The sequence below is a fragment of the Meleagris gallopavo genome, chromosome 19 (genome assembly GCF_000146605.3).
Source record: "Meleagris gallopavo isolate NT-WF06-2002-E0010 breed Aviagen turkey brand Nicholas breeding stock chromosome 19, Turkey_5.1, whole genome shotgun sequence".
Classification (NCBI taxonomy): domain Eukaryota; kingdom Metazoa; phylum Chordata; class Aves; order Galliformes; family Phasianidae; genus Meleagris; species Meleagris gallopavo.
Window position 1 is genome coordinate 2335893 of NC_015029.2, and position 25955 is coordinate 2361847.

General features: G+C 53.2%; 1 protein-coding gene across 1 annotated transcript in view; it reads right to left on the reverse strand.

Moving 5' to 3' along the window:
• The window catches only part of WHRN (whirlin), a 35070-nt gene that overhangs the window by 5759 nt on the left and 3356 nt on the right, over window positions 1-25955 (reverse strand). Inside the window, exons 3-14 of the mRNA XM_019621298.1 lie at window positions 25746-25952; window positions 17064-17279; window positions 13401-13526; window positions 8788-8990; window positions 8408-8444; window positions 7394-7606; window positions 7086-7298; window positions 5870-5902; window positions 2870-2941; window positions 1958-2540; window positions 450-628; window positions 4-218 (exon numbers count right to left, since the gene is read on the reverse strand). Of these exons, the coding sequence (XP_019476843.1) occupies window positions 4-218; window positions 450-628; window positions 1958-2540; window positions 2870-2941; window positions 5870-5902; window positions 7086-7298; window positions 7394-7606; window positions 8408-8444; window positions 8788-8990; window positions 13401-13526; window positions 17064-17279; window positions 25746-25952 (2297 nt within the window). The remainder of the gene's footprint in view (window positions 1-3; window positions 219-449; window positions 629-1957; window positions 2541-2869; window positions 2942-5869; window positions 5903-7085; window positions 7299-7393; window positions 7607-8407; window positions 8445-8787; window positions 8991-13400; window positions 13527-17063; window positions 17280-25745; window positions 25953-25955) is intronic.

A 25955-nucleotide genomic window follows, 5' to 3' on the forward strand; every position in this document is an offset into this window, starting at 1 on the left:
GGCTGACAGCAGGTGACTGTGGGGCTTTCCCAAGCTAACAGGGAGCACAGGGCTGGGACGTGTGCTGAGCTCTCCCCATCCCCAGCTCCCCCTACCTGTATGGTGACGATGCGGGGCAGTGGCTGCCGTGTGTTCGCTCCGCCCTCGATGGCGATTCCCAAAGTCGGCGCGCTCTTGGACACCCGGATCAGACACGAGGTGGGTTCCAGGAGCCCTGGCTGTGGGCACAGGGCAGTGATGCTGAGGGGCTCTGGCCACCCATTGCGATCCCACAGCACACAAATGCAGAAAGCAAGACACTGTGCCAGCGCCTCACCACCCTCCCTGTGAAGAATTTCTTCCTAAATCTCAGTCTCCCCTCTTTCAGTTTAAAACCATTCCCCTTTGTCCTACCAATGATGTTCTCTCCCTTCATCTCTGACCCCAGCGCCCCCAGGACCCATCCTCACCGGTTTGGAGGCTCCTTCTGCTGTCCCCTCACTCCTTGTGCCCTCCTTGAGGCTTCTGCTTTTCCCAGGGACCGGCTGCCTGCTCTTATCCTTGCCGCTGACCTCCACCTCGCCGATGTCCACCCCGCTGTCCTCGCTGAGGGTCTGCCCGCTGTCTGACAGCTGGGAGAGCGTGGAGGCTGCGGAGAGATGTGGGCTGTTAGAGGGGGGTCGGATGATGGGACTGGTTGTGCCAGGACATCTCCTCTGCCCCCAGGGCTGGGCAGGTCCCCAGTGCTTGGACCTCATTTTAGAGCGAGGTTCCCAAGTGAACCCATCCCAAAGAGCAGAGTTGTGCATTGGGAGCACCAAGTGCCCCCAAGTTTGGGTTTGGGATTCAGTTTGGGTCATGAATTGGGGTGGTTGGGAGAGGACGGTGAGCTCGAGGATCCTGCTGGAATTACTGCGAGCCAACCCAGAGCCTTCCCCTCCTGCTCCTGAAGCATGAGCTGCCAGACTGGGGCTTCATCCCCTTGGAGGATGCAGGATGTGGGTGCGGAAGGAGCCTGGAAATGGGCATCGGGAACCATTGCAGGAAGGTCTCAAGCCCTGGGAATGTCCCTTTGGAAGCGCTGGGTCCCACCGCTGATGCCCCTCGAGCAGGACGCTGCCCGAAGCAGGCGCTCGTTCCTCTCATTACCGTGATTAATGAACTAATTGCAGTGGGAGAGCGGTGCCACGGGAGGGCGGCAGTGCCACTCTGAGCATCCTCACGGCCCTCTTCTGGACCCACTCCCACAGCCCCACGTCTCTCCGTGCTGAGGAGGGCAGGGGGACAATCTGCCAGCCCGCTACTGATGCAGGCCAGGATGCAGCTGGCTCCGGGCTGCAAGCACACATTGCTGCCTAATGTCCAGCTTTCTATCCATCAGGGCCCTCAGGTTCTTCTCTACGGGGCTGCTCTCAAGGACTTATTCTCCCAGTCTGTACTCACGTCTGGGATTGCCCCAGCCTAAATACAGCACCTTGCACTTGGCCTTGTAGGACCTCATTAGGTTCACGTGGGCAAGCCTGTCCAGGTCCCTCTGTATGGCATCCCTTCCTTCTATGGAGTCAGATGCACCACACAGCAAACTTGCTGAGGGTACAACTTGATACCATTGTCAAGGGCTTTGATAAAGATGTTCAAGGGCACCAGTCCCAAGATGGACCCGTGGGGAATACAACTCCTGACCAGCCTCCACTTGGACACAGAGCCATTGACCACAGCCCTCTGGCTATGACCATCCAACCAGTTCTTCACCACCAAACAGTCCAGCTTTCACATCCATCTCTCTCCAACAGGCTGCTGGTCAGACCACAGGATGTTGCCTCCTGCAGGATGCACTCCCATCCCACAGCCCAGCACTGGGACTGTGCGTGACAGATGAGCCCCCCAGCTAAAGCCAAAGTGGACTCACAACCAGCACCCCAATAAACAAAGCAACGGGGACCCTCCAATTTTGCCTTTACCCTGGCAGCACACCCACCTCGAGCCTGGGGCAAGGGCCTCACTTCGTTGACATCGGGCTCGCTGTTGGGTTGGTGCACCTCCACCATGATGAAGTGCTGGTTGGCCTGCGGGCTAGGAGGAGGGGGAGCGGGGTGGGCTGGGGGTGGAGGTGGGGATGGGGATGCAGGGCTTTGGCAGCCGGCAGCTGCAGGGCCATCTGTAGGAGGGCTGGTCAGCCTGGTGGGGGACTGCACTCTGGGGAAGGGGCCGATGGGGGGATGGCTGAGCAGGGAGAGCTGGGGGTCCATTTGCCGTCGGGAGCCACGCGGGGCTGGGGAAATGGTGGCGTAGATGGCGCTGGAGGAGGATTCCTCGGTGGAGGTGGTGGCAGTGGAGGCCACACTGATGGTGTCCTTCTCAGAGTGGCTCGGAGGGGGTGTGGGGTTTCGGGGGGCCACAAAGAAGAGGCCTGACTGGGAGGACTCGGAGGAAGGGCGCTTGGGTTTGTCCTTCCCCGGGTTCCTGTGCTGGGCAGCGGAGGGGTCCAGCATCTGGGGGGCTGTGGGAGGAGGGGGAGGCTTGAAATTGGGGGGTTCTTCTGGGAAGGACGAGAGGTCATCCTGCCAAAGCAAGGACAGAGCCAGTCACTCACCCATGGCACTAAAGCCATCCACTAAAGCAGCTGATTCGCACAGAAATATCTTTCGGACAGTATTGGCAACATGACTCACAAATGAGGACAATTAGAGGACAAACCATCCCACTTTTGCCTGGTTCCTGTAAGCACAGATGCTACTTTTACTCAGACACCCTGAATCCTTCTTCCAAAGCAGTTTGGTTGCTTTACTTCAGCAACTGCAGTGGCACCAGGGGTCGGTGACAGAGCAAATTGCTACAGAACCTGAGGTAACACTCAGTATCATCAATAACCAAAGGTGTGCTGTCTTACCAGAGAGATGTCTGGCAGGGTGTTGATGCTGCTCTGCTGGCAGTCTTCACCTCCCTCCAATTCTGATGTGTTCTGGCAAGGCAAACGCAGAGAAAACCTGGTCATGGCAGCAACAAGAGATCACTGAAATGCCAGCACGATAGGGAACACGCAGAGCAATGAAGGGTATTGCCTAAACCCCCTGCAAGCATCTCTCACTCAGAGGTATTTATTTCCTGGAGAATCACACACCATACGAACAAACAACTCAGTTGAGAAACAGCTCCTCTCCCAAGCTAATAAAGTGCCCAAAGTGTGCTGTGAGCCTGGCCTGCAGGGAACCATCCTCTGCAGCACGGCAGTGGGCTCCTCTGAACCCAAACCTGTGTTTAGTTTGGAGAGAGGGGAGGAATGAGCTCTGAGGGTGTCAGGTTCAGTACCTGGATCTTCCCTGGAAGGCAAGCAATGAAAAAGACAGAATTTCCCTCAGCAAAGGAGAGCGGTCAGTCTTAATGCAAATAGAAGCCGCTGCCGCTGCTGAAGAGTCGAAATGTCATTAGAAAAGGTCAGAACACAGCTCAGGACATGTCCTGGCCAGAGAAAGTCAGAAAAAATCCAGCGTGCTGCAGTTCCCCAGTAGCTCCCGCAGCAGCTCCTGGTCCTGAGACCGCTGCCGTTCACTGAGGGCTGACTGCCTTCCCATCACACAAAGCTGTTTGCTCATCTGTGCTGGAACGGGCAGGGTACAGTTTGTGTTCAACTGCACGCTATTTATTGCAGGACAAACAACTGATTAGCTGCAAAGCTGGTGCATCTGCGTTTTGCCCATCTGCTGGAGGCTACTGCTGTGCCTGTAAGATGTCAGTGTCCCAAAATAGATGCGGGAGACAATTAAAAGCATTAGAGGAGCAGTAAAAACACTGATGCAAAGTGCTTTTATCTCCGTGGCTTCAGAAGGAACCCCGGAGACTGAGAGCTCAGAGCAGTGACTTGTTCCAAGAACAACAGGGAGGTCAGCCTGCAAGTCTGCTCCTTCCTCTGATGAGGGCAGATGTCGTCACCGATTCAATCCAATGCAGTGGTAGGTGGCTTTTGAAAGAGAAGAATCCCCTACCCGTTGGGTTACTGTGCTAAGCCAGGGCTGAAGGCAGATCTGGCAGCAGCAATAGAACCATCAGGCTTGGGCCAGACCTGGTGCTGTGCAAATCCAAGCTCTGCTGTGGTACCACGTGTCTGAGGCTGGAGGAGGAGACAGGTAGGGCTATTTCAAGAGCAGCTGAACTTTATATTGATTAAAATGATTAAGAACTGCTCTGGCAAGCCCAGAAGGACCACGCTGGTTTGAGTGCCTGGCACGAGGGCAGTGCAGGGCCGAGCAGCTTCAGGTGAACTTCATCTCTGTCCCTAAACTCTTCCCTCTCCAGCTCTGCCTTTGCCTGCTTCCAACAGTTTCCATTTGCAGATTACGTGGTGGAGAAACCACCACCCCCTGGGGAATACAGATCAGCCTTTAATTAACCTCGCTGCTCCAAATGAGTCCCTTATTTTCCAGTAGCAGAGCTACACAGCCTGACTCTCACAGGGTTTTGCTTTTGAATAACTGTGCCAGCCTGAGCAGCAGCCCAGCTTTTCCCCTCTCCCACTCTCCCAAACCTCTGCAGGGTTTGAGGATGGAGATGGAGGAGCCTGGGAGCCTGGGTGTGCAAAAGCCCCAGGCAGTGAGCACAGACATCTCAGACTTTGAGTGCTCTGGGGATGACACGAAGCACACAACATCCATGTGGGATGATGGTGCCTGTCCTGGAGGGGTCAGAGCAAAGCAGGGAGCTGGAACAGTCCTGTAATGGGACAGCTGGGACTGGAGAGGCAAATGGTGCTGGAGCCACCAGTGTAGGAGGGCCCTTGTTCCTCTGCTCTCATTCTGCTCTCTCTGGGGACATGCAGACCATCTGCTAGATGTGAAGAAGGCTGCTGACTCCTGTGCTTCACTTTCCAGATAGAAGAACAGCTCCACACCACCGTCCTCTCCTTACTGCTGGTGACATGGAGCCCAATGACAGGCTGGCGAATGAGCTGAGTTACTGCAGTGCACCCAGTCCTGCAGCTTCGTGGAGCTGGGAGCAAGCCAGCACCTATGGAGTCAGGCCCTGGATGGCAGTGTATTTGTTAGAAGGTAGCAGAAAGAAAAACGAAATCAACAGAGATCTCAATTCCTTAATCCTAACGATGAGGGCTGAGGCAGGAGGCAGGGACAAAGTCCCTCAAGGGCTGCTTTGGTTGCAAGCAAATGAGAAATTCTGCTGCTCTGATCAGACAAGCTGCATCACATTACTTCAGTCTACAATTAACCTCTGCTTTGTAGGTCTCATCTTGAGATCAAAATCCTCAATTACAACAGGTGGTGATGAAACTCAGACAACCAACCAGCGGGTGGCACAATCAAACAACACTCTGCCTCATCTCCGAGCAGCCTTCAAGAATCCTGTGATAAAATCACTTTAAGTCACCGTGCTGATCAGCCCCATACTGACTGTTTTTGGCACGTTTGCTCACCAATCCACGATGGAACCTGCTCTGGTGTCACCAACTTTGCCCACGAAACCAAATTAACCCGTGTCCCAAAGGATCCCTCCTGCACAGATGCTCGTACAGACCTTTTCCTTACAAGGTCTGTAAGGAAAACTCTCAGACATCAGTGCTGTTGGGCTTTGCAAAAGCACAGCCTCGAGCTGCCAGTGGCACACGAGGCTATAGTGCAAGCAGGATGCTGGCACCAACTTGGGTTTGGTTCACAGCTGAGCCTTGCCCGCACTGCACCACTAAGACCTACAGCTCAGCAAAGCCACGGGAAGGAGAAGCAGAGTTGGGAGACACGAGGCAGCCGCTGACGTGGCTGAGATGTGTGCCGGCCCCTGGAGGGGTCCGTCCCCTCCTCCCACCCCATGCACATCGCACGCACTCGCAGCCCATCTGCTATGGCAACCGCAGCGCTCAGAGCTCCGCCCCGCCGGCAGCCCCTACCTCCATCAGGTCTATTAGCCACAAGAGCCGCTCCTGGGGACGTGCGAGGGGAAAAGCAGATGAAAACAAGCACAAAAGCGAAAACAGAACATCAGGGAGGATGCAGAACAAACGAGCCACAAAAGCAAACCCCAGCACAACGCATCCCTCCTCCCGCCTGCCCACCCTGCGGAACCCACATCCAGCTGCATCCACACTGAACGTGAAGGCTGCCAGGGAGAGCAGCAGCAGAGCAAAGTTTGTAAGCTCTGTGCCTCTTCTGCTAGCTGAGATAAGTCTCCATCCACCCAAAGCCCCTCTGCCCACTGGCTGTGTTTCACGGGCCCCTGAAGCACAGTTCCACCCATCCCACACTTGGGCTGCTCTGCTCGCTGCCAAAGAAGCAGAAAGCCCCTCATCACCCGTTCTTTTTCAAGAAGGTTTTAATTTCCAAGGCTGCTAATGCATTTATGATGAAAGGCATTTTATGGCGAGGAAATTAATTTCGGGTCTGTGCGCCAGCACGCTCCGGGGTGATTATGATAACTTAATTAGATGGTGCGTGCAACGAGGGCCTGGCAGCGAGACGTGGGAGTGCTGCTGCTCAGTGCTGGGGAGTGGGCAGGGGTTTGGATAGGGTGCAGCTGGCCTGAGTGCTGGGCATCACTGGGATGGCAGCAGGCAGCCAGCCCCTCTGCAGAGGCTTAGAATGGAAAACCAAGAGCTGGAAGATAGGGGCAGGCATGGGGTGACAGCAGAACGCTGCTGAGGTTCCTGCATGGCTGCAGCCCACATGTCCTGGGTGGAAGCAGACTTGCTCCCTCCATGAGGATAAAGCAATGCTCAGCCCCTAGGGGTATCACATTTGGGGGGCATGGAGCACATGCTGCAATGTCACCCTACAAACCACACACTTCCCAGCACTCCCTCCAGCTGGCTTAGCCCACATCTCTCTGCTGCAACGCAAATGGATGGGGCAAAGGACTCTCAAAGCCAGCAAAAAATCATCACTCCAGGACACTGCCTGCTTTTCCTGTCTCTAAAAGCAGGGTTCTGTGATACAGCCTGCAGCCAGGGAAGGTGAGCTCCTCACACCCTGTAAGGGGATAAGGAAAGCTTTGGAGGAGCCCCTTCCATACTGGGGAAATGCCTTTATAGCACTTGAGGGATGTGAGCCTGCTGTAGGGCTGCCAGGAGCAGGGACTGAAAGGTGAAGGAACAGCAGGAAGAGGCTCACCCGGGCTGAGCTGACGGTCGTGGAGGTGAAGTGGCTGCTGGAGGAAGAGATGGTGTCACTGTAGGACATCATGGAGTAGGAGTCAGTGCCAACGCCGGGTCCTGCAGGCTGCCGGGCTTTCATGGACTCAATCTCTCTCTTCAGCACCAGGTTGTCGAAGCGATCGAGGTCTTGTGGGGAGATCACACCCCTCACCTCCGAGAGCAGTGAGAACTGGGCCAGGCAGGCAGACAAGCAGAGAGATGTCAGAGCCTGACCACACTCCCGATATGGGACAACCCATCCCATCACCGCTGCTCGGGGCTCACCTTCGCGTGCGTGTTGAGCAGCTCAAAGAGTGCCATGACCAGAGCATCCACAGAGATATGGCCTTCCTTATACTCGTCCAGGTAGTAGCCCATGGTGGCCCGTTCCTGTTCGTTCAGCAGGTGCCTCGCCTGCTCCTCCAGCATGACGCGGGTCTGGTTCACCATGCTGCTCAGTGTCACCTGCGAGCCAGCCAGGCCCCGGTAGAACACGGGCTGTGGAAGAAGACAGGAGATTGGTTTTGGTCTGGGACGCTGAGAAGTCAGCAGCTGACAGCAGTGCCCAGAATGGTCCCCATGCCCACCAGCCCCAGCTGTCTGCTGCTCTCACATCACCTGAAGTGATGCTGAAAAGAGCAATGCTTTGGATACCCCAAAGAGCCACCAGCACAGCCACCTGCTCCATGTCTGCCCAACTCAGCCAGGAGTATGCATCAGTTGAATAAACAGCTTCCCAGCTCTGCTCGACAGGCACAGACACTGAGCTGCCGCTGTTGTAACAGCAGGCTGTATTTCTCCCTGGCAGAGCTGGGGGAACTGATGCCATAAGAAAGGGACTTCCTATCTTGTGTAACACGCAGTTCCACAAGCTCCAAAAGGAGTCACCAACGCCAAAGCCAGAGACATCTGGCTGCAGACAAAAGGCTTGTTCCTCTGGGAGGGATTTCTATCTAACAGAGGAGGTCCATGCTGCTCCCATCCCTGGCAGTGCTGTCACACCACAGGTGTATGAGGCCAGACAAGACCCGGGCTACCCCAGGACAATAGAGCTGAGGCTGGGGAGGTGTTTTGCAAGCAAACAGCATGAAGCCATTATCAGTGTGAGCCACCTGTGAAACCTCACTGCTTCATTTCCATTTTAAAAGGAGCAGCACACTTTATGAAGGATTGCTTGGACAGGGGAGGCTGAGGCAGAGCTGCAGGCACAGTGCTGGGCAGGGTCTGGCTGGCTGCTTCCCTCCCATGGGAAAGATTGATGGCTGTGTTTTTTTAAGGAAGGGCTTTAGCAGCTCTTACCCTGGCTGTTGCCTCCGCAGCATGATCGCCCACCACTCTGCAAGGAGGGAGAAGATCAGTCAGCACTGAGCACTGCATGCCCATCGGTCATCACCTGTTCTACACCCTGGCTGCCTGTAAGCTAATGGGGGAAAGCTCCCACAATGTTCAGCCTTGATCCACCACACAGGCGCTGTCTATGAGCACCAGATATGGGGACCACACATCTAAGCACTGGGGGTGCTCCCATAGGCAGCTGGCTGAGGCATGAGCCTCTCAGCATCTCATGGCAGAGGATGTGCTGCCGTTCTACACCCACCCTACACATCTGCACAGCCCCTATGGGAGCTTTGAGCCAGCTCTGCACTCTGTACCCCTATGGGGTTGTACCAAGCACTCACCCCGTGGAACTGACGAGGGTTTCTCCAATCTGGGAGCTCGCAATCCACCTGGTCTCATCCACAGTGGTGCGGGCATGGGGCAGCCTCCCAATGTCCTTCACTGTCATGATGAGGTGACGGGAGGACTTGAGCAGCTTCACTGCCTCGTCGTGGGGGATGCTGAGGAAGCTCCTGCCATTTACCTCCAGGATCTGGTCTCCTACCTGCGGAGCAAGGACAGGGTGAGCCTGGCAGGCACCGTGTGCATTTCTTTCCCACTGCTCCACCAAATTAGGACCAAAGCAACTGGAGAAATAATGAGATGAGGGAGAGGATCCAAGTGCTGCTGGCTGGAGACCAAGCCAACAGCCACTAATGGACCCGGCTGTGAAGCCTGGAGGAGCTATTTAGGACCCCAAGTCAGACTCACCTGTCAAGTCCTCTCCATTCGAAAGACTTGAAGACCCCACTTGGTTAGGAACAACCCCCAGTGAATACACAGCCCCACTTCTTCCTGCTGAGCTCCAAACCTCACATCCATGTGCAGCATGGAGGGCTCACTTGAGATCCTCAGCAGAGCCTCCACTTCTTTGCACGCTATGGGACGTGGGACAGCTGGGGGTTCACCCCTCCTCTCCTCCCATTTCCTCCCCAGCTGCTCCCTTGAACTTTCATTTTGCAGCCAGGGTCTTTGTTGTACTCCGGGGCTTTCAGATAGTCAGGCTGTGTTCAAAGCACAGCACGCATCTGGCATTTTTCCCTTTGTCCCAAGTGCTTCTAGGGCATTCCACGCACTTCTCACTCCACATATCAAAATTCACCCTGTTTCTGATAAGCCACCTCTTTGAAACAGCTCTTTCATATCTTTGCTTAACCATAGGCTTCTGCTCAGCTCTGTCAAAATGCAATCTTATTTTCTTTATGCCGCAATGCAAGCAGAACAAGACAGTTCTTTAAATAACTCACCCCGTCTTGGAGGAGAAAAGGAGAAAAGAGGGAGGGGGGAAAAGCTTCTGAGGCTGAAGGAATAACACAGGGAGTCAATATAAACTCCGCAGCTCAGTCTGTCTCGTTCTGCTGTTTGCTCTGAGGAAGCCTCAGAGGGCTGGGATTAATTCTCCAGACTCATCCATTTGCTCCAGTAGGACATGACTCACAGTTGCCGTGCCACCTGCAGTGGGCTCGGACCCTGCTGGCACCTGAGATTCCCCCAGCACTACCCAGAGCTTTGCTGGAGAAGCCCTGGGAGCTGTGATCCACGCAGGGACACAGGAAGGCAGCAGGGCACTGGGCAGGTGAACGTGGAGATCTTTTTGCTTCTTGCAAAAACAGATGCAGAGCTAGTGGATGGCACAGGGTCTCCCTGAGAAATTATAATGAGATACAGAAGGAGCTGAAGACCTGAGGATTACTGAATAGCCCAGAGGTGGGAAGAAGAGGGGAGGAAGATCCTAGGATGCTTTATTTTGTGGGTGCCTCATCCCTGGAGGTGCCCAAGGCTGGATGGGGCCATGGGCAGCCTGAGCTGCTGGGGAGCACCCAGCACACAGCAGGACGTCAAAACAAGATCATATTTAAGGTCCCTTCCAACCGAAGCCATTCTATGATTCTAGGCCTGTAGTAGCAATGTGAAAGCAAGATCAATAGAATCAAGATCTACCAGCATCACTCAACTATTTGGGGAAGTTCAGACAGGAAGGAGCTGGTAAAGATGCTCTGAAGAACCAGGCAGGACCGTGCAACTGGCCAAGATGTGAGGAAGCTTCTGAAACAACCTGAGCAGACACAGCTGAAGGAGATCTGTGGCTCAGCATGCAGCTGTGATTTGAGAAGGACCGAGTAAACCTGCAGCAAAAGGTGCATGATAGGAAACCGTGTCAAGAAACGTCTCGAGAACAGCTCTAAAATGAGTGTAATGGTGATACCCAAAGGCGTGACCTTGCTGTCAGTGCATTCCCTGGGTACAGCCTGCCTGCCCAGCAGAAAGGGAAGAAAACAGAAAGTTCCAGAGAAGAGAAAAAACGCCTTGTGGCAATGAAGGTGAGAGGACAGATGGAAAAGATTAGGCCTGTTAAATTTAGAGAAGAGATAACGTGTCTGGATTTGATGGAGCTCTCTAAAGCAGTGCTGGCAATAATGAGAAGTCAGGGGCTCTTGTTTGCCCAGTGAGTGTGTGGTGAGGCTGGAAAAACATCTCCCACAGCTCCTTAACACGCTGGGCAAGGCAATGAGAGGGACCGCCAGAACCCCAATTCAATTAGGTCGTTTTATTGCAATTATGAATCTTTAATAGTTTCCTATATCAGGGATTAAACTTTCATGGTTTTTTGGTTCAAGGCAGTTAGATGGATTTAATGCACCACTCACCCTCCAGCTTCTCAAAAACAAGGCAGAAGGAGCTGGGAAGCAAGGAGACAAGAAGTCTCTGCTTTCCATCCCTGTCAGTGAAGTGCCCAGCACAAGGGCACAACAACCTGCTGCTGGCTGAGAACAGCACGCAGTGCTGCCTTTGGTGCCCAGACCTGGCACACACAGCTTTGCATCGCCTCGCTGCACTTTTTGCCCTATGGCTCATTCCCTCTTTATGTCATGCACCACTTTGTGCTATCTTCATCTGTCTGCGGGCCTCAAAACACAAGAGGCAGCTTTGTGAATGGCACCGATGGTGTAAAATCATTCACTTCTTATTTATAGTCTGTTTTTTTTTTCTCTCCTTGCCTTGTCCATGGGTATATATGGATCACAGCAACCTCCTCCTACCCCAGCCTCTGTGCTGCAAACTCAATATTGAGTTGTTTGTTCAAAGAAAGCTACCTGAAATCTGCAATACAACGAATGCAGAAGAAACTGGGGTGAGCAGAGCCACGGACAGCAGCAGGACGAGCTCATCTGCCACGTCCATCAGATGGACAGAGCTGGGAGCAAGCATCCTGCCAACCCACGGCCTTCAGCCTCGGATTTCTGAATATGCCTCAAGAATGCACTGTCAGAAGGCTCAGGGATGAATAAACATGAAGAAGGCCGAGGGGTGAATATTTAATTCTGGAGCGGCTGCAGTGCTGCAGCCCCACGTCCTGCTGGCACCTGCAGAGCATTCCCCACGTGGTGCCACTTTGGCTGCCAGCAAATAATGCAAATAATTTAGCAAATGCTTTATGCAAAACCATGCTGCTGAGTCTTGGCTTGCTTTGGACAGCTTTGTTTTGCTCATCCTTTTGCCCCAGAGCATCTTTCCTCCCCCTTGATACTTACAGGATGCTGGTGTGCCAGGACCATATATAGAAACCATCCGTACCCAGAGCACCCACACCAGTTATGGCTGTGCCAAGCACGGCACAAAAGCAGCCGAAATGAGAAGATAAAGGCATGGCTCTATGGCAGACAGAGATTTCCTCAAGTCCCTGCCCCATTCAGGTGCCACATCAAGAGGTCAGCAGTACCAACGAGGCACCTGATGCTGACTGCAGAGCTGAACTGGCGGCACATTTCCCAAGGTCACTGTCAATGAGTGACAGCACACAGAGCATCACCAGGGCTTGGGGAGCAGGCATCCTCCTTCTCCCCGGCCTCTGTGCTGCAAACTCAGTATTGGGGACCAGGCATCAACTTCGGCAGCTCATTAAATGGGGTTTTATCCTCTGCCCTGAAAAGGGCTAACACTGAAAAGGGCTGTAGCTAATTACCCACTGCCAAAACAATCCCGATGAGAAAAAAGTATACCCTGGCATTGGAGGAAGCAGCAAAACCCCCAGAAGTACCCACTGCCTGAGATGTCAGCAGGAACCTCTCCACCAGCTCCAGCTGAGCCCACACAGCAGAACACAGCAGTGCATTCTCAGCAATCATGTTTACCACCAGTTCTTCCCTCCACGAGAGGAGCAGGAGCCTGGAGAGGACAAGTTCAGGATCACTTGAATTCCCCCAGCAAACATCTCCCTCTCTCTCCTCTGTCTGCACAGAGGACTGCAGTGAGCTCAGTGCCCAGCTGGATGCAACCTGCTGATGCCCACCCTGTTAAATATCAGGATTATCCCCTCAACATTCAACAGCCTACCACCATTTCAGTGCACTGAGAGAACACCAGGGAGTTCAGTGTCCACCCAGACTCACAGACACAAGGAGCAGGGAAGGAGACAGCACTCAGAGCCCACGGGATTGCAATGCAGAAAGCAAAAGTGCACAACGTGATTGCACAGAGCATCCTTTAGGGTGGACCTCACACCAGGTTAGGCTGCTGATATCGATCACCCCAAGGTTGGTCGTGCTGCTTCTGCTTGGTAGGACACGATCCTTACAAATGCCAGCGCTGCAGGATGAAAGCAGCACGCACCTGTTTGCACTGCTGTGAGCCCAGCCTCCTCGCACTGAGCAGCCCTGCACAGCCCTGCAGGCACACGGGGCACCTCGTGCACACACTGGCCCCAAACCTAATGGGGTTGGGTGTGAAAAGCAGGGAGAAAGCACAGGACCAAGAACTTGAATGAAAAATGCTTTCTTGCCAGCTAGGTGACTTTCTTCACCTGCCAACCCCAGAGATGCAGCAGTGGCCTCACACTGACAGCTGTGTGCCAGCACTGCCCTGTGCTACAGCTGAAGCTCTCCATCCCTCCCATCCTGCTCGGCTTCACTCTTACCTTCAAGCCAGTGCTCTCAGCTTCAGAGCCCTTGTCCACACCGGTGATGTAGATGCCCAAGGAATACTCTGCCCCTCCTCGGATCATGAGCCCCAGGGACTTCCCCTCGTTCAGGACCAGGTTCACCTGCAGAGGAGGAGGAACAGATGCTGACGTGGCACCCAAGAACTGCAGAGCAGCATCTCAGCTCTGTGCTTCTGAGCACGGCCACGTCCCTGTGCTGTCACCACCCATGGATGACAGCAGGTGTCATTCTGCCATGGCTCCCTGGGCTTGTCCATCTACTCAGTAATTACCCACAACCAGGCAGGATGGGAGCAGCTCAGCTTCCCAGTGCTTTGAGCACTGTGTCTCTTTAGGGAGGGCAGAGAAGAGGGCCAAGCAGACTGCCTACACCCAGCACAGCATTTGCCCGTAAAATTAAGGGCAGTTTAACTCTTTATTTGCATTAACACGTTGCACTCACTGAACAACTACATTACAAAAAGTTTGACTGTATTTTTTAAAAGCGGAAAAGCAGTCAGCTCGTCCAAAATCCTCCTTCTTCCCCCTCTGCCCAAGCAACATTCAAGGTTTCTTTCCTACTATAATTTCTTTGCCATGCCTTTGCCATGCATTTCAATAATTCCCCAATTTTGATGACAATCCACGCAGCAGAAATGCAGCAAAGCACACACAGCCACAGATCGGTGTGAAAATAGCTTTGTACTGACTGCACTCCCCCCTCTTCTATGCATCCCTGGACAATAAACACCTTTTGCCAGCACTGCTCTAAGCTGGATCCGAATATTTACATTTCCTTTCAACACTGCCCCAAGGGGTTTGGAAGCAGAGCTCATCTCCCCTCCCTGATAGCATCAGATGGAGTAAGAGATACACAGCACTGCTGCAGTGCTGCAGGAGCTGCTTTATCACAGAACCATAGAATGGCCTGGGTTGCAAAGGACCACGATGCTCATCCAGTTCCAACCCCCTGCTGTGTGCAGGTCGCCAACCAGCAGCCCAGGCTGCCCAGAGCCACATCCAGCCTGGCCTTGAATGCCTGCAGGGATGGGGCATCCACAGCCTCCTTGGGCAACCTGTTCCACTGCCTCGCCACCACTTTATTTGCACACACACACACCAAACCCGGACTGAAGGAGCAGCAGGTGGAAAGCAGCACACAGAGCCCAAGCAACCCAGATCTGAAAGACCTTCCACCCAGCAGGGCCAGCACAGAATCCACCAGCTGCAGGGCTGGGAGCAGCAAGAAAACTGCAGGGGAATGGGGAAATGGCCACACATCCTCAGCAGCCTGGATTGGCTGCAAAGCTCAGCAAGGTCAGAGCAAGCAAACTGCAAGAGGTGCGGAGAGCAGCGCTGCTTCACATGGAAAACATCATTGTCATCTAATAGAAAGAAATCTGTCCTCATCTCGCCTGCTTCTATTATCCTTCATGCTCAAGTAGTCACCATTAGGCTCTCAATAACATCCAAGTTGTGCAATGATATCACAGATGTATTTCTCCTTTTTGGATTTTTTTTTTTCCTTTTGTAATATAGCTACTTTTGAGTACAAAACTGCCTGGAGGCAAAGAGACATTCTCTTCTATGCATATGTTTTTTTTCTTTCTTCTCCTGCACCAAAAACATAAAGGAATAAGCAGTTCCCCTGGCAATCAACACATTAGAGCAAGGATTTAGTCGATGAAATGGCATTTCTTAGGGAATTATCAGCCCAACATTTGCAGAGCGTTTCTTCTCCCTCCCAGCTCAGCAGCACCTATGAGTTTTTGCCGGCTGATGGTTTCCAAAGTGCTTTTAATGAAATAAGCTGTCAATCCCAGAAGCACAACAATGACAATTCACAGCCTAAGTGGTCTCTGCCATTGTCAGAATCCAGAGGATTTGAGGCTGGACAGATCAAAAACACCAATGGGAACCTGTGGGGCTGGAGGCAGGCAGGGACATCTCTATTGCCTGATGAATGTGGGATGCCTCCACCAACCTTGAATTTCACCTTGCCAAAACTGGAAACATCACCTTAACTACAGCAGATTCACTGAACTGTGGCAAAGCATTAGCAAACTTTCTGGTTTACATCCCCCTGCTGCAGGGCTAAAATCCAATCTGCTGCGCTTCCCCAAACAGCACCAGCTTGAAAGCTTTGGTCTATGTGTTCCAGGACATTCAGATCAATTAGAAATTGCAGAGGGGGGGTGGGGGGGGGGGAAGCACACAAATCCCCAGCCTCTCCCTTAGGAAGTGCAAACATCCAGAAATCAAACAGCCCTCGGGGGTACCTGTCAGTTCCAGCTGACTGCGCTGAATTAACCAGAGATACGTTGCATTTATTTGCATGATATTTGTCAACAGGATAATCCCATTTACAGCAGCAATATGCATACAAACAAATAATAATAATAATTAAAAAAAAGCAAAAGGCTGACCGTTATCCTGTTATAGGGGTGGATTCACCTCTCAGGGGTGTATGGTAAAGTCAGGACAAAATGATTCTGCTAATTGGTGTTTGAAGCACGTGCTGTGCCCCATGACACAGGCAGTCAGACCAAATAACCCCTCCATCACGGATCATGTTCATGGTGGGGTTTCCTTTCACTGCCAGCTGGCAAAGCAGGACGTTTTGGATACAGAAGTGCTTTGGTCATTTATGGGTCATGCCAGGGAGTGGAAGAATGAGCACAAATTTGGGGAAAGCCAGGCAGGGAGATACTCACAGCTTGGCAAAGAGCTGCTGAAGGCAGCATGCCACGAGCTGGGAGTACCACGAAGCATGGGCATTCCAGGCTGGCAGACTCCCCAGTGCTCTGCCACATAAAATAGCATCACAGCAATGGCACCAGAGCAGCACAGCCTGGCGCAGAGACAGTCTCTCCAGCCAGCTTCAGGCCTGAATGTCTCACATAGGGCAACCCGGAGATGGTGCCCCTCACACCTCAAGAGTGAGTTTGTGCAAAAGCATCCAAGCCCTGCATCACATCTCCCTGCACATCCAACGTTGGAAAGGGGCTTCACACAGCTGCAGGTTTGCGTGTTGATACCCAGCTTGCAGCAAAGGAACGACGTGCAGAGCAACACCTCCTGCCTGCAGCTTCAAAGAGCCTATCTGCTCTGCTGGGACTGCATCAAGGTGACACTGAGTGGTAGGGGGTGGGGGACACTAGCAAGCCAGCAGCAGTTGCTTTTCTTTCCTCTTTAAAGTAAAAAATAATAGGCCCTTCTCCCTCGTGGCCAACATGAATATTTCAACAGCAAACTCCCTCATCCTGTATTAGATTTTCCCCTCTCTGGCTGAGACGGGGAGCCTGCAGCTTACAGATCCCTTACAGCCTCTCCAGACAGAGCTGAGGGCACACAGTTGAAGTGCTGGGTGATCTCTAGATGGCAAGATGGAAATACTGAGGCTCGGGTAACTCCATGCCTTCGGGCTGCTCACTCATATGATAGTACTTGGATATCTAATAAGCAGCAGAGAGGCAATAGCATCTCCTTCTTACACAGGACCAACAGGTTCCCTATCCACCACCTTGGAGAGCATCCACCCCTCCATCCCAAGCCTTCGCAGTACCCAAGGAAGCAAAACCCACAAAATCAGTGAAGATGGTCGGCACCTGCATGGCAGCAGGTAACGTAAGGCAGACCCATGGTGCTGCCCTTGCTCACCTTTTTCTCATCTCCCTCCTGCAGGAGCTGGAGGTGGCTCCTCTTCTCGCCGTCCTTGCGCAGCGAGCTGTTCTGATGGTGAGGCAGCCCCGTCGGCGGGGACACGCTGCGGCCCTGCGGGTCCACCCAGGTGTAGATGTGGTTGGTGACGTAGCCCCCCGGGATGCGTCCCACCGAATGGACGGACAGGTTCAGCTTCTTACAGCCTTTCAGAACCTGGGAGGAGAAGCCACAGAGAAGAGGGAGTTGAATGCCTGTGGATGGGGAAGGACGATCCGCGTTGGGGCTCTGGAATGACAGGACAGGCTTTGTCCTTCCTGGAGGCTGAAAGATGTCAAGTTACTCTGCACACCTACAGAATGTAATGAGCGACAGAAAAAGCCAGTGAAACAGCTCGGATTTTTATATTCTCTTGAACTACCACAGTGCCCAAGCCATGCTGCTGTCGATGACAGAGGAAATACGCTCTCCCCATCAGCAGATGAAGCCATGACATGCCTGCAGGGAACCCCAGCTTGGGCTGAGTCCCAGACTGAGCCCCTCTGAATGGGCTCAGTGCTTGGGAAAGCAGCACTTTTGTCCCCCCCAGCCTGGTCCCAAGCTCCATCTTTAGTAATGCTCCTGATGTCCAACAGACATTGACAGCACTCTCAGAAATTCAGCCATCAAGAGGTTGGCAACCCTGCCTGCAGAAGAGGGGTTTGAGCTGGGTGATCTTTAAGGTCCCTTCCAACCCAAGCCATCCTATGATCTCACCAGCTGCCCTCCCAGGACAAGCCAGCAATTAATGAGCACAGCCATTAACAAATACATAAATCTATTTCGAACAGCATGCACCAAGATGGCCTTGAGATGCAGATAAGGCTATTTGCAACTGCTCCCCTGCCTCCCCAACTTTCACTGCGAGGAGCTGACATTGCTTTTATTAAAATAACATTAACATTATGGGAGCTCTCTGGAGACAGCCGTGAGTGCTGATCCCTCCGAGGCCTCAAGAACATCAACGCTCAGGATCTGCTCTCAGAAAGGAGCTGCTTTGTATTTTTCCATACATGCGTCCTTCTGATGAGCTGCCCCTGCAAGGTCTCCTCTCCCCACTGAGCAGAGAAGCTGCCGAGCAAAGCTCGTGACAGCAAAGAACCAATTCTGGCAGCTCATGGGCAAAATGTAATGTCATCAGAACTGCTGGGCTGGCCGGGTCCCAGCTCCAGCCTGGCATCACTCCTGCTTCTCCCTGCCAGAGCTGAAGGATCCAGCTCACCACCTCCCCATCACATACAGCAGCTTGGCTGCCAGTCCATCACATGCTCCCAAGGTCACCACGTGCCTGGAGAACTGGAACGAGGGCTGTGAAACCTGCAGCCCCATCAGAGCACTTCCACTTCCCATAGCTTCCCCAGCCACGGTTGCTGTGCTGCTCCACGACGAGCTCAGCCACGGAGGCCCTGGAGCGGTGCAGAGATGGGCATGGAGCTGTGAGGGTCTGGAGCACAAGTGTGATGGGGAACGGCTGAGGGAGCTGGGATGGGTCAGCGTGGGGAAGGGGAGCTCAGGGGGGAGCTCAGTGCTCTCTACAGCTCCCTGAAAGGAGGTTGTGGTGAGGTGGGGGTTGGATGAGAGGTGATGGCCTTATGTTGCACCAGAGGCGGTTCAGGTTGGATATCAGGAAGAATGTATTCCCCAAAGCAGAGATCAGGCACTGGAACAGGTTGCCCATGGAGATGGCAGTCATTGCCTTTGGAGGCAATGTTCAAGAAACAGATGCAGCAAACTTTGCAAGCACGAGAAGCTAGAGGTCTACACGGGGCTTTTCACATCTCCCTGCAGCTCTGCTGATGAGGCCACAGGAGATGGGCTCTCCTACAGCAGGGAGATGTTTTATGCATGCAGGTGACAGCTGAGCACCACTGGGACAGAGCAGCCTGGGTGGAAGAAGAGACACAAGAGCAGGAGCTGGCAGGGCCCTGGAACCCTACAGGAGCACAAGGATGGCTGCTCAGAACGTCTCTGCTTGGCAGCACTGATATTTGTACTGTGGCATGAGGATTCCTGGCCACATTCATCCTCCATTTCACTGAGACCCTGTGCCAAATGGCACTGCTGCTATACGGGTGGGGTAAGGCAGACATCACAGCACTCTCAGTGCTGCTCCCCAGGCCAGACTGGACCATGCTGACAAGGCAAAGTCCTCCCCTTGCAATCCTATTCCAGTTGAAAGAAGAATTAAAAAAAAAAAAGGACTTAAAGAAAGAAAAATAAATAAAAAAATTGGTCCTGCAATCCCAGTTCTGCTTTCACGAGAAGCAATGGGAACCCAGCATGGTTTCAGCTTGAGTTGTGATGAAACTGCTCCATGTGCCCTTACCTTCACAGGCATGAGGCTGCCACTACCAACTCGCTGCAGACTTTCTCCAAGTTGCAGCATTACACAGAGAAGTTAATTACTGGAGACAGCAAATTAATCAGCCTCTTCCCAGCAAACACATCTGTAGAACGTCCCATTGCCTGGGCTGGATGTTCAGGGCTAAATAATGTAACTGCCAGCAGCCCCAGCCTCTGGCCCCTTCCAAAGGAAGAGAGGGGATGTCCTCAGTCCTTGTCCAGCCCCAGCCTTCAGACACATACCTTCTCAAGGTACTTAAGCCTCTGTCGATGTAGGTCAGCACATTTGCAGCTGAATTTATTTACAAGAACAGATTTTTGACTCATGAGCTTCCACCAGCTTGAGAAGATTCTTTATTTGCACTTTTAAGTTAAGTCTCAGCTTGTGGGCTAAATACAAGTAAATACATTGGCTGCAGGTCCCACCAGCTGGGGAATCTCTGCTGTTTTAGAAGTCAAAGCCCAGCCCCTGTGTGGGGAGGAAGGCAAGAGAGCAGGGATAACAGCACACATTCCATTCTCCAGCAGGCATGGGAACGAGACCTGGCACAGGTCTACGGAGCCTCTGCACATCCACACAGCAAACCAGACCTTGACGAAGCGCTTGGCAGCAGAGCTGCAACATGAGGCATCTGTGAGCCAGATGGGAGCAGCTCCCACAGCACAGCCAGAGACAGAGGCGCCCATCAATGAGCTGTGAGTGAGCAGGGCGACTCTCCATCTTCCTGCATGGGGAAAACTTCTCTTCTTCACTCTCCCCCCCTGCCCCCAGCACTGAGCAGGATCCCCAGGGCATCCCCAGCACTGCAGCTCCCAGCTGGATGTGGGGCTGCCCCAGCAAAACAACTCTGAGATGAGGTGGAGGTTGAAGGCTTCTGATAACAGAAAGTGCTTTGGGTGTAGAGATACTGTGTAAATGAATCTGGGACCAAAGGCACTGATTTACTCATAGACCACGCAGGCAGCTCCCTCAGCAGAGAAAGGAGTGCTGAGGCACCATATATCCATGGCAGAGCACAGCATCCATTTTCCAGCTGCTCTCCATGAATGCCAGACAACCAGCCAGGAACCATTGCCCATCCTAACCACTCATTTCTCCCCCCCGGGCCTCCTGGAATGTACTTGCACACAGTCCTAAAGCCCACCTGAGCACGGGTTTGGCCAGTTGCACCAACCCTCAGTGCAGGTCTCCATCTTTGTACCCTCCTCTGCAAACCATTGGGCTTCTGCCCTGTGGGGCTGATGGAAAAGAAGGGCTGTGGGTGGGATGAATACAGGGAGAGCTTCTTCCTCAGGCACACGCACATCCTGAAGCCCAACCACTGCAGAGATGCTCCCTTAGCAGCACTATCCAGCCTGCAAGCTCTTGACAAAGCACATTGTTTGATGGGCACACTGAACCGAACCCATTTGCAGTGGACCATTAAATAAAATAATTCCACCTCCTTAATCCCTCTGCGGCATCAGCGCAGACCTCACTTCCCCAGGGCCCTGCAGCACATTGCTGCACTCTGCTCCAAGCTCAGAGTGATTTGGCTTTGCCTCAGCTATAACTCATATGAGGAAGACCACGGTGTGAAGGCTGTAACAGCAGCACTGCAACGCTGCTCTCACGCTATTGAGGACTTTCCCCTTCTTCTCATGTTCTTCCCACTCTGGAGGAGCTGGAAGGCTGAAGGCTGTGCAAAAAGCATCTCCAGGCCTTCAGAAATCCCCTGGTAGGAATACAGATGTTAGAACTGAATGGCAATTAATCACTAGCACTCCTCTGACAGCCTGACTATAACACGCGTCTCGTACGGACGCAGCCCACTCGCTTACCTCCGCTGCTAATGAAATGAGCAATCTATTCCAATTCATCCTCTTAGAGGGTAGATAGCAGTTTGAAACAAGCAGCATTAACTCAGAGCCATCCTCCCCCTCACTGCAGAAGCAAGATGCTTGCTTCCAAAAATAACAGACTAGGGGCTGCTCGGGTAGCGGGCATCCAAGCACTCGCTCCATCCGTGAGCTGTGAGGGTCAGTATGGGGGTTATCCATCAAAGCAACACCCAGTGCTGCACCAATTCCAAGAAATAGTAAGGTAAAAACCACCCAAAAAGCAAAAGCGAGCAAAGTGTTAAGGGGAGAGGAACGCAAAGATGCCACAGGAGGGAGGCAGAGGGAGCTGTGCGAGCTCCAGCACCACCCAGGAGCGATTCGCAGAAGTTTGTCTGAATGCTGTCTCCTGAGCTACGCTGGGATGCACCCCAGCCTCTAAGCCCGGTTTTGTTCGCCTCAGCTGGCTCCCATCCGAGTGCCAGCGGGGATGGAGCGGCCCCTGTGTGCGCTTATAGGGGTGGGGGCTGCAGGGGCAGGGCTGGGACTTCGCACGGGGACGTGGAGGAGCGTTGGGTACCCGGCTCCTCTGCAGGCAGAGAGGAAGAGAAGCGGTGTACGGGCAGAAGGAGGGGAGCAGAGGCACCCACGGTGGAGTGCGGGATGAGAGGTCGGCACAGAAGGATGGAGAGGTGAGGCGGACTCCTCGGCAGAGCAGACGGGACCTGCGGGAGGATCAGCCCAACCTCTCTCCCTCTCGCAAGGCAAAGGCGACAGCAGTTTGGTTTTCAACAAGAGGTGCTTATGCAAATCGATGTAAATGGATGCGTAATTGTGACTGCAGGCAGTTAGCCTCGGGGCATCGGGAAACCGTGTCCCTGTCACCTGGGAAGGGCAGAGGAGATCTCAGTTCCAAGGACACCCCACTGTCACCCCCCCAGCTCCCACCCGCAGAGCCGAGCACTGCCCCGCGCATCCCTCGCACAGCCCCAGGCAGCCTTAACAGCAGCAGGAGCTCCGCATCGCCTCTCCGTGCTTTCAGAACAACAACCCAGATAAAAGCTAACTCCTTCCTGCTCTTTCTTGCACACCGAAAAGCGAGAAATAACGCAAACAGCATCCACAAACCCCCCCACTGCCTAGAGACGGTCAGTAACCTGGTGAAAAACAAACTCTGAAAGAATCCATGTGGGTAAATGAGGTGAGCAGCAGTGCCGGCACAAAGCTCCTGAGCACAGCACCCAGGCACTGGGCAGGAGCAGAGGTGCTGCAGGCAGCGGTGACAGCAGCACTCGCTGCAGCCACGTCGCTCAGCAGACACGCTGTCAGCTCAGGAGAAGGGATTTAGAGCCCAATCATTCTCCGAGGAGACACGGCATTGAGGGAAGTGTCAAGGAAATCCATCATCTTCCCCGAGGACAGAGGAACAGAGTAAGAGATACTTCCATTCGCCGGCTGTGCGGCACAACAGTGCTTTTGTTTTCTTCTAGAAGAGGGACAGGCTTTGTCCTTCGGGTTATCTTTCCAAGACAGAGCTATTTATTTACAAGGAGCACAGCAAATCACATCAATTGTACTCTGAGAACCACAGATGCCCTCAGCAACACCGGCCCCATTGAAGGAGCCAATGCCAAAGCCAAGTGCCAGCATCTTCATACTATGAGTGGGGAGATTAAGGACCTCCACCTAATTCTTCTGCATCGGTGTAATCCTTCATTTCATTAGGGCTGGTGGAATGAAGGGAAGCCCACCAACAAGGGAATGCAGCAGTCCAGCAGCCAAAGCCCCACTGCAACAGGATCAGGGATGCCCCATATGCACACGCTCACCCCGAGCCACCTCACACACAGCATTAATTTGATAGGCTCAATTAGCACGCTGCCACGATGGAGCAGCACCTCATCACCTGCAGCCCAACATCCGGCCCCCAAGGCACCACCAGTGCCACCGTGACACCACCAGGAGCCTTTCCCTGTATGGAGCATTGCAACGATTTGAAATGCAGATGCCTCCAAGTCCCAGGGTGAGCTCCTTCCCTCCCCCTTTTTCCTTGTTGAAAGCAACAAGGCTGATACTCTTACAGAACCAAGGCTTGATGCACTGCCTTTGCTCCCCATTCTCCACCCAGGACTCAGTTCCCAGTGCTCAGAGGTTTTAAAACCTCACAGAACCAGGCTGCATCCATGCCTGCCAACTGATCATGCAGCACGGTGTGGGATCACCGACCACAGCAAACAAGTCCCATAGCCATCATCTATTCATTAGCCATCAGAAGAAGCACTGAAAACACAATTTGCTTTTCTGTAAGCCGCCTGGAAGGTGGAATTGTTCTCTGCTCAGAGCTGCACATCTCTGCTACGTCTCTGCATCATCTGCAAGCACCTCAGCTGCTCTGGACACAATATTAGAGTTTATTAACACAAACTTTCAGCACTTCTGTTACAATCAAGCACAAACTGTAGCGAGGCTGATGAAAGCCAGCTGCCTGCTAGAAATACAACAGACAACACAAGCTCTGTCTCTTAAGCCATAATTCAAGTGACAGTGATCTTTGTCTGAAGTGCAGTCCTGAGCTCCAGGATGATGGAGCTGTAATTGTAATGGATTCATTTAATTTTGAGTTGGATGAAAGAGAAAGCACTGAGCAGCCAAGCCGTAAAACTCCACTGCTCACATAAAGGTTAAGAAGGCAATCATTAAGTGAATTGTTTTGGAGTGCTCAGCTAATCCTGTCACTAAAAAAAAAATAAATAATTGTAAGTTAATCTAATTTTCACTAAAATACCTACACCATCACACTGTGTGTGCTCACAGCTGAGCATCCCTGCAGCACGTTGGGCACACAGGAGCTCCTGAGCACTGCCATCCCCTCACACCCCAAGCAATGAGCTCTGACAGCCTCCCTCTCAGCACTGTGATGTTCTGCACAGCAAGGCTGCCACAGACGGGCAGCTTCGAGCTGCAGGACAGCTGAGATGGAAACACAGCACTAAAATGTGCTCCTTTTCAGAGAGCCACAGCATCACGGCGCAGAGAAACAGGCAGGCAGCACTCGGGAGAGCACTGTGCAGCTGGGGTTTCTATCAAAAGCCCAAATCTGTGGTTCCCCACCAAGCCACAAAGTGGCTGCTCTGATGGAGCAGAAGTGCTTGCAGAACTGTGACACTGACCATGAGCTGAGGTCTCAGGGTCACCCTGCAGCTCCCCATGGTCACAGCACCTGGATGGGAGTTGATGCAGGAGCTCCAGCACAGCCCCAGGACTGACACAACAGCTGAAAGAAGTTCAGCTCCCAAACAGACAGTTTTTAAGCTTACCTATTAAAATAGCAGTGGTAAAATATAGCTCTCGTCACAGAGCAAGCCCTTATCAAACTGCATCCTACGGGAATTATTTCTGTGCAGGAAGCACTTAGCTTCACACAACATTAATAGAGTCTAAAAGGCATCACGTACGTTGTATTAGAGAACAAACTGAGAGTTATTATGTGAATTACCCGGTGCAGTGGGCTGAATTAGAGATGAAATCATTCAGCAGACATGAGAACTCCTGACACCTGGCTCCCCATCGCTGCAGACGAAATGCGTGGGGCTTTTCTCACAGTTTTAAGAGCACAGAATTGCAAGGCTAACTTCCAGAAACGTTGTCTTTGTCTTTCTGTTATTAGAACAAAACAGCAGCGAAAGAAAGAATTCCTACAGACTTTCCCTCGGGTCTCAGGACGGCCAGCATTGCTGCCAGGCAGCAGATGTGCCCCTGTATGGAGCACAGATTTAAGGATAGAGCAGGGAGCTCACAGCCACACAACTTCAATGCTGGAGAAACACACCGCCCAGAGCGGGCTGTGCACAGAAATGCTTTGGCTTCTTATGGAAGAGTTAAAGCACAAACAGCTACAAAAGGGTCTCACTGCCCCACACACCGACCCTCCGTGCACTGCCTGCAAGCTGCAGCCCTGAAGGCTGATTCCCCAGCTCCGTAGGTTTGCTGAGCCCAGCAGCCACACGATCGTGGCTACGCAGGTAGGGAATGGCTTAGGGTCATTCACACACGGACACAGCCTCAGGATACCGAGCACCAGGTCCAAACACACAGCTATCAGCAGCCCTATGCCTTTGATTAGAGCTTCTATCCCTTCTCCCTGCTCTGCTTTGGGCACTCTGTGCCTCGCTTTCTCTTCCTTTGAGCACAGGCAGCACGGTTCAGCGGCTCAGTGCGCACTGTTAAGTGCGGCTCCTGCAAATTTCCAACTTTCAAACGCTTCTCAGACTGAAGAAAGCAGCACAGTCGGCGCTGCCACATCACACAGAGACATCGGGAGAAGGCAGCAGCGCCGCTCAGCCCCGAGGACCCCGGAGCGGCTTCGCACCGCGCCCCGAACCTCGGGACGAGCCCGAGCCGTAACCGAACGGCCACACGGGGCCGAGGGGGAAAGGGCAGCTCCGGGACGCGCACACCCGTCGAGCACGAAGCCCGCGTTACCTTGACGGCCTCGGCGTGGGTCACTCTGTCCAGCGGCTTGCCGTTCACCCCCAGGATCTGATCCCCGACGCGCAGCCCCTCCCGTTCGGCCAAGGAGCCGGGCTCCACCAGGGACACGTAGATCCCGACTCCGTGCTCGGCTCCGCCGCGGATGCTGAAGCCCAAACCCTCGTGGGCTTTGCTCCGGCGCAGCGTCACCTGGCGCAGCTC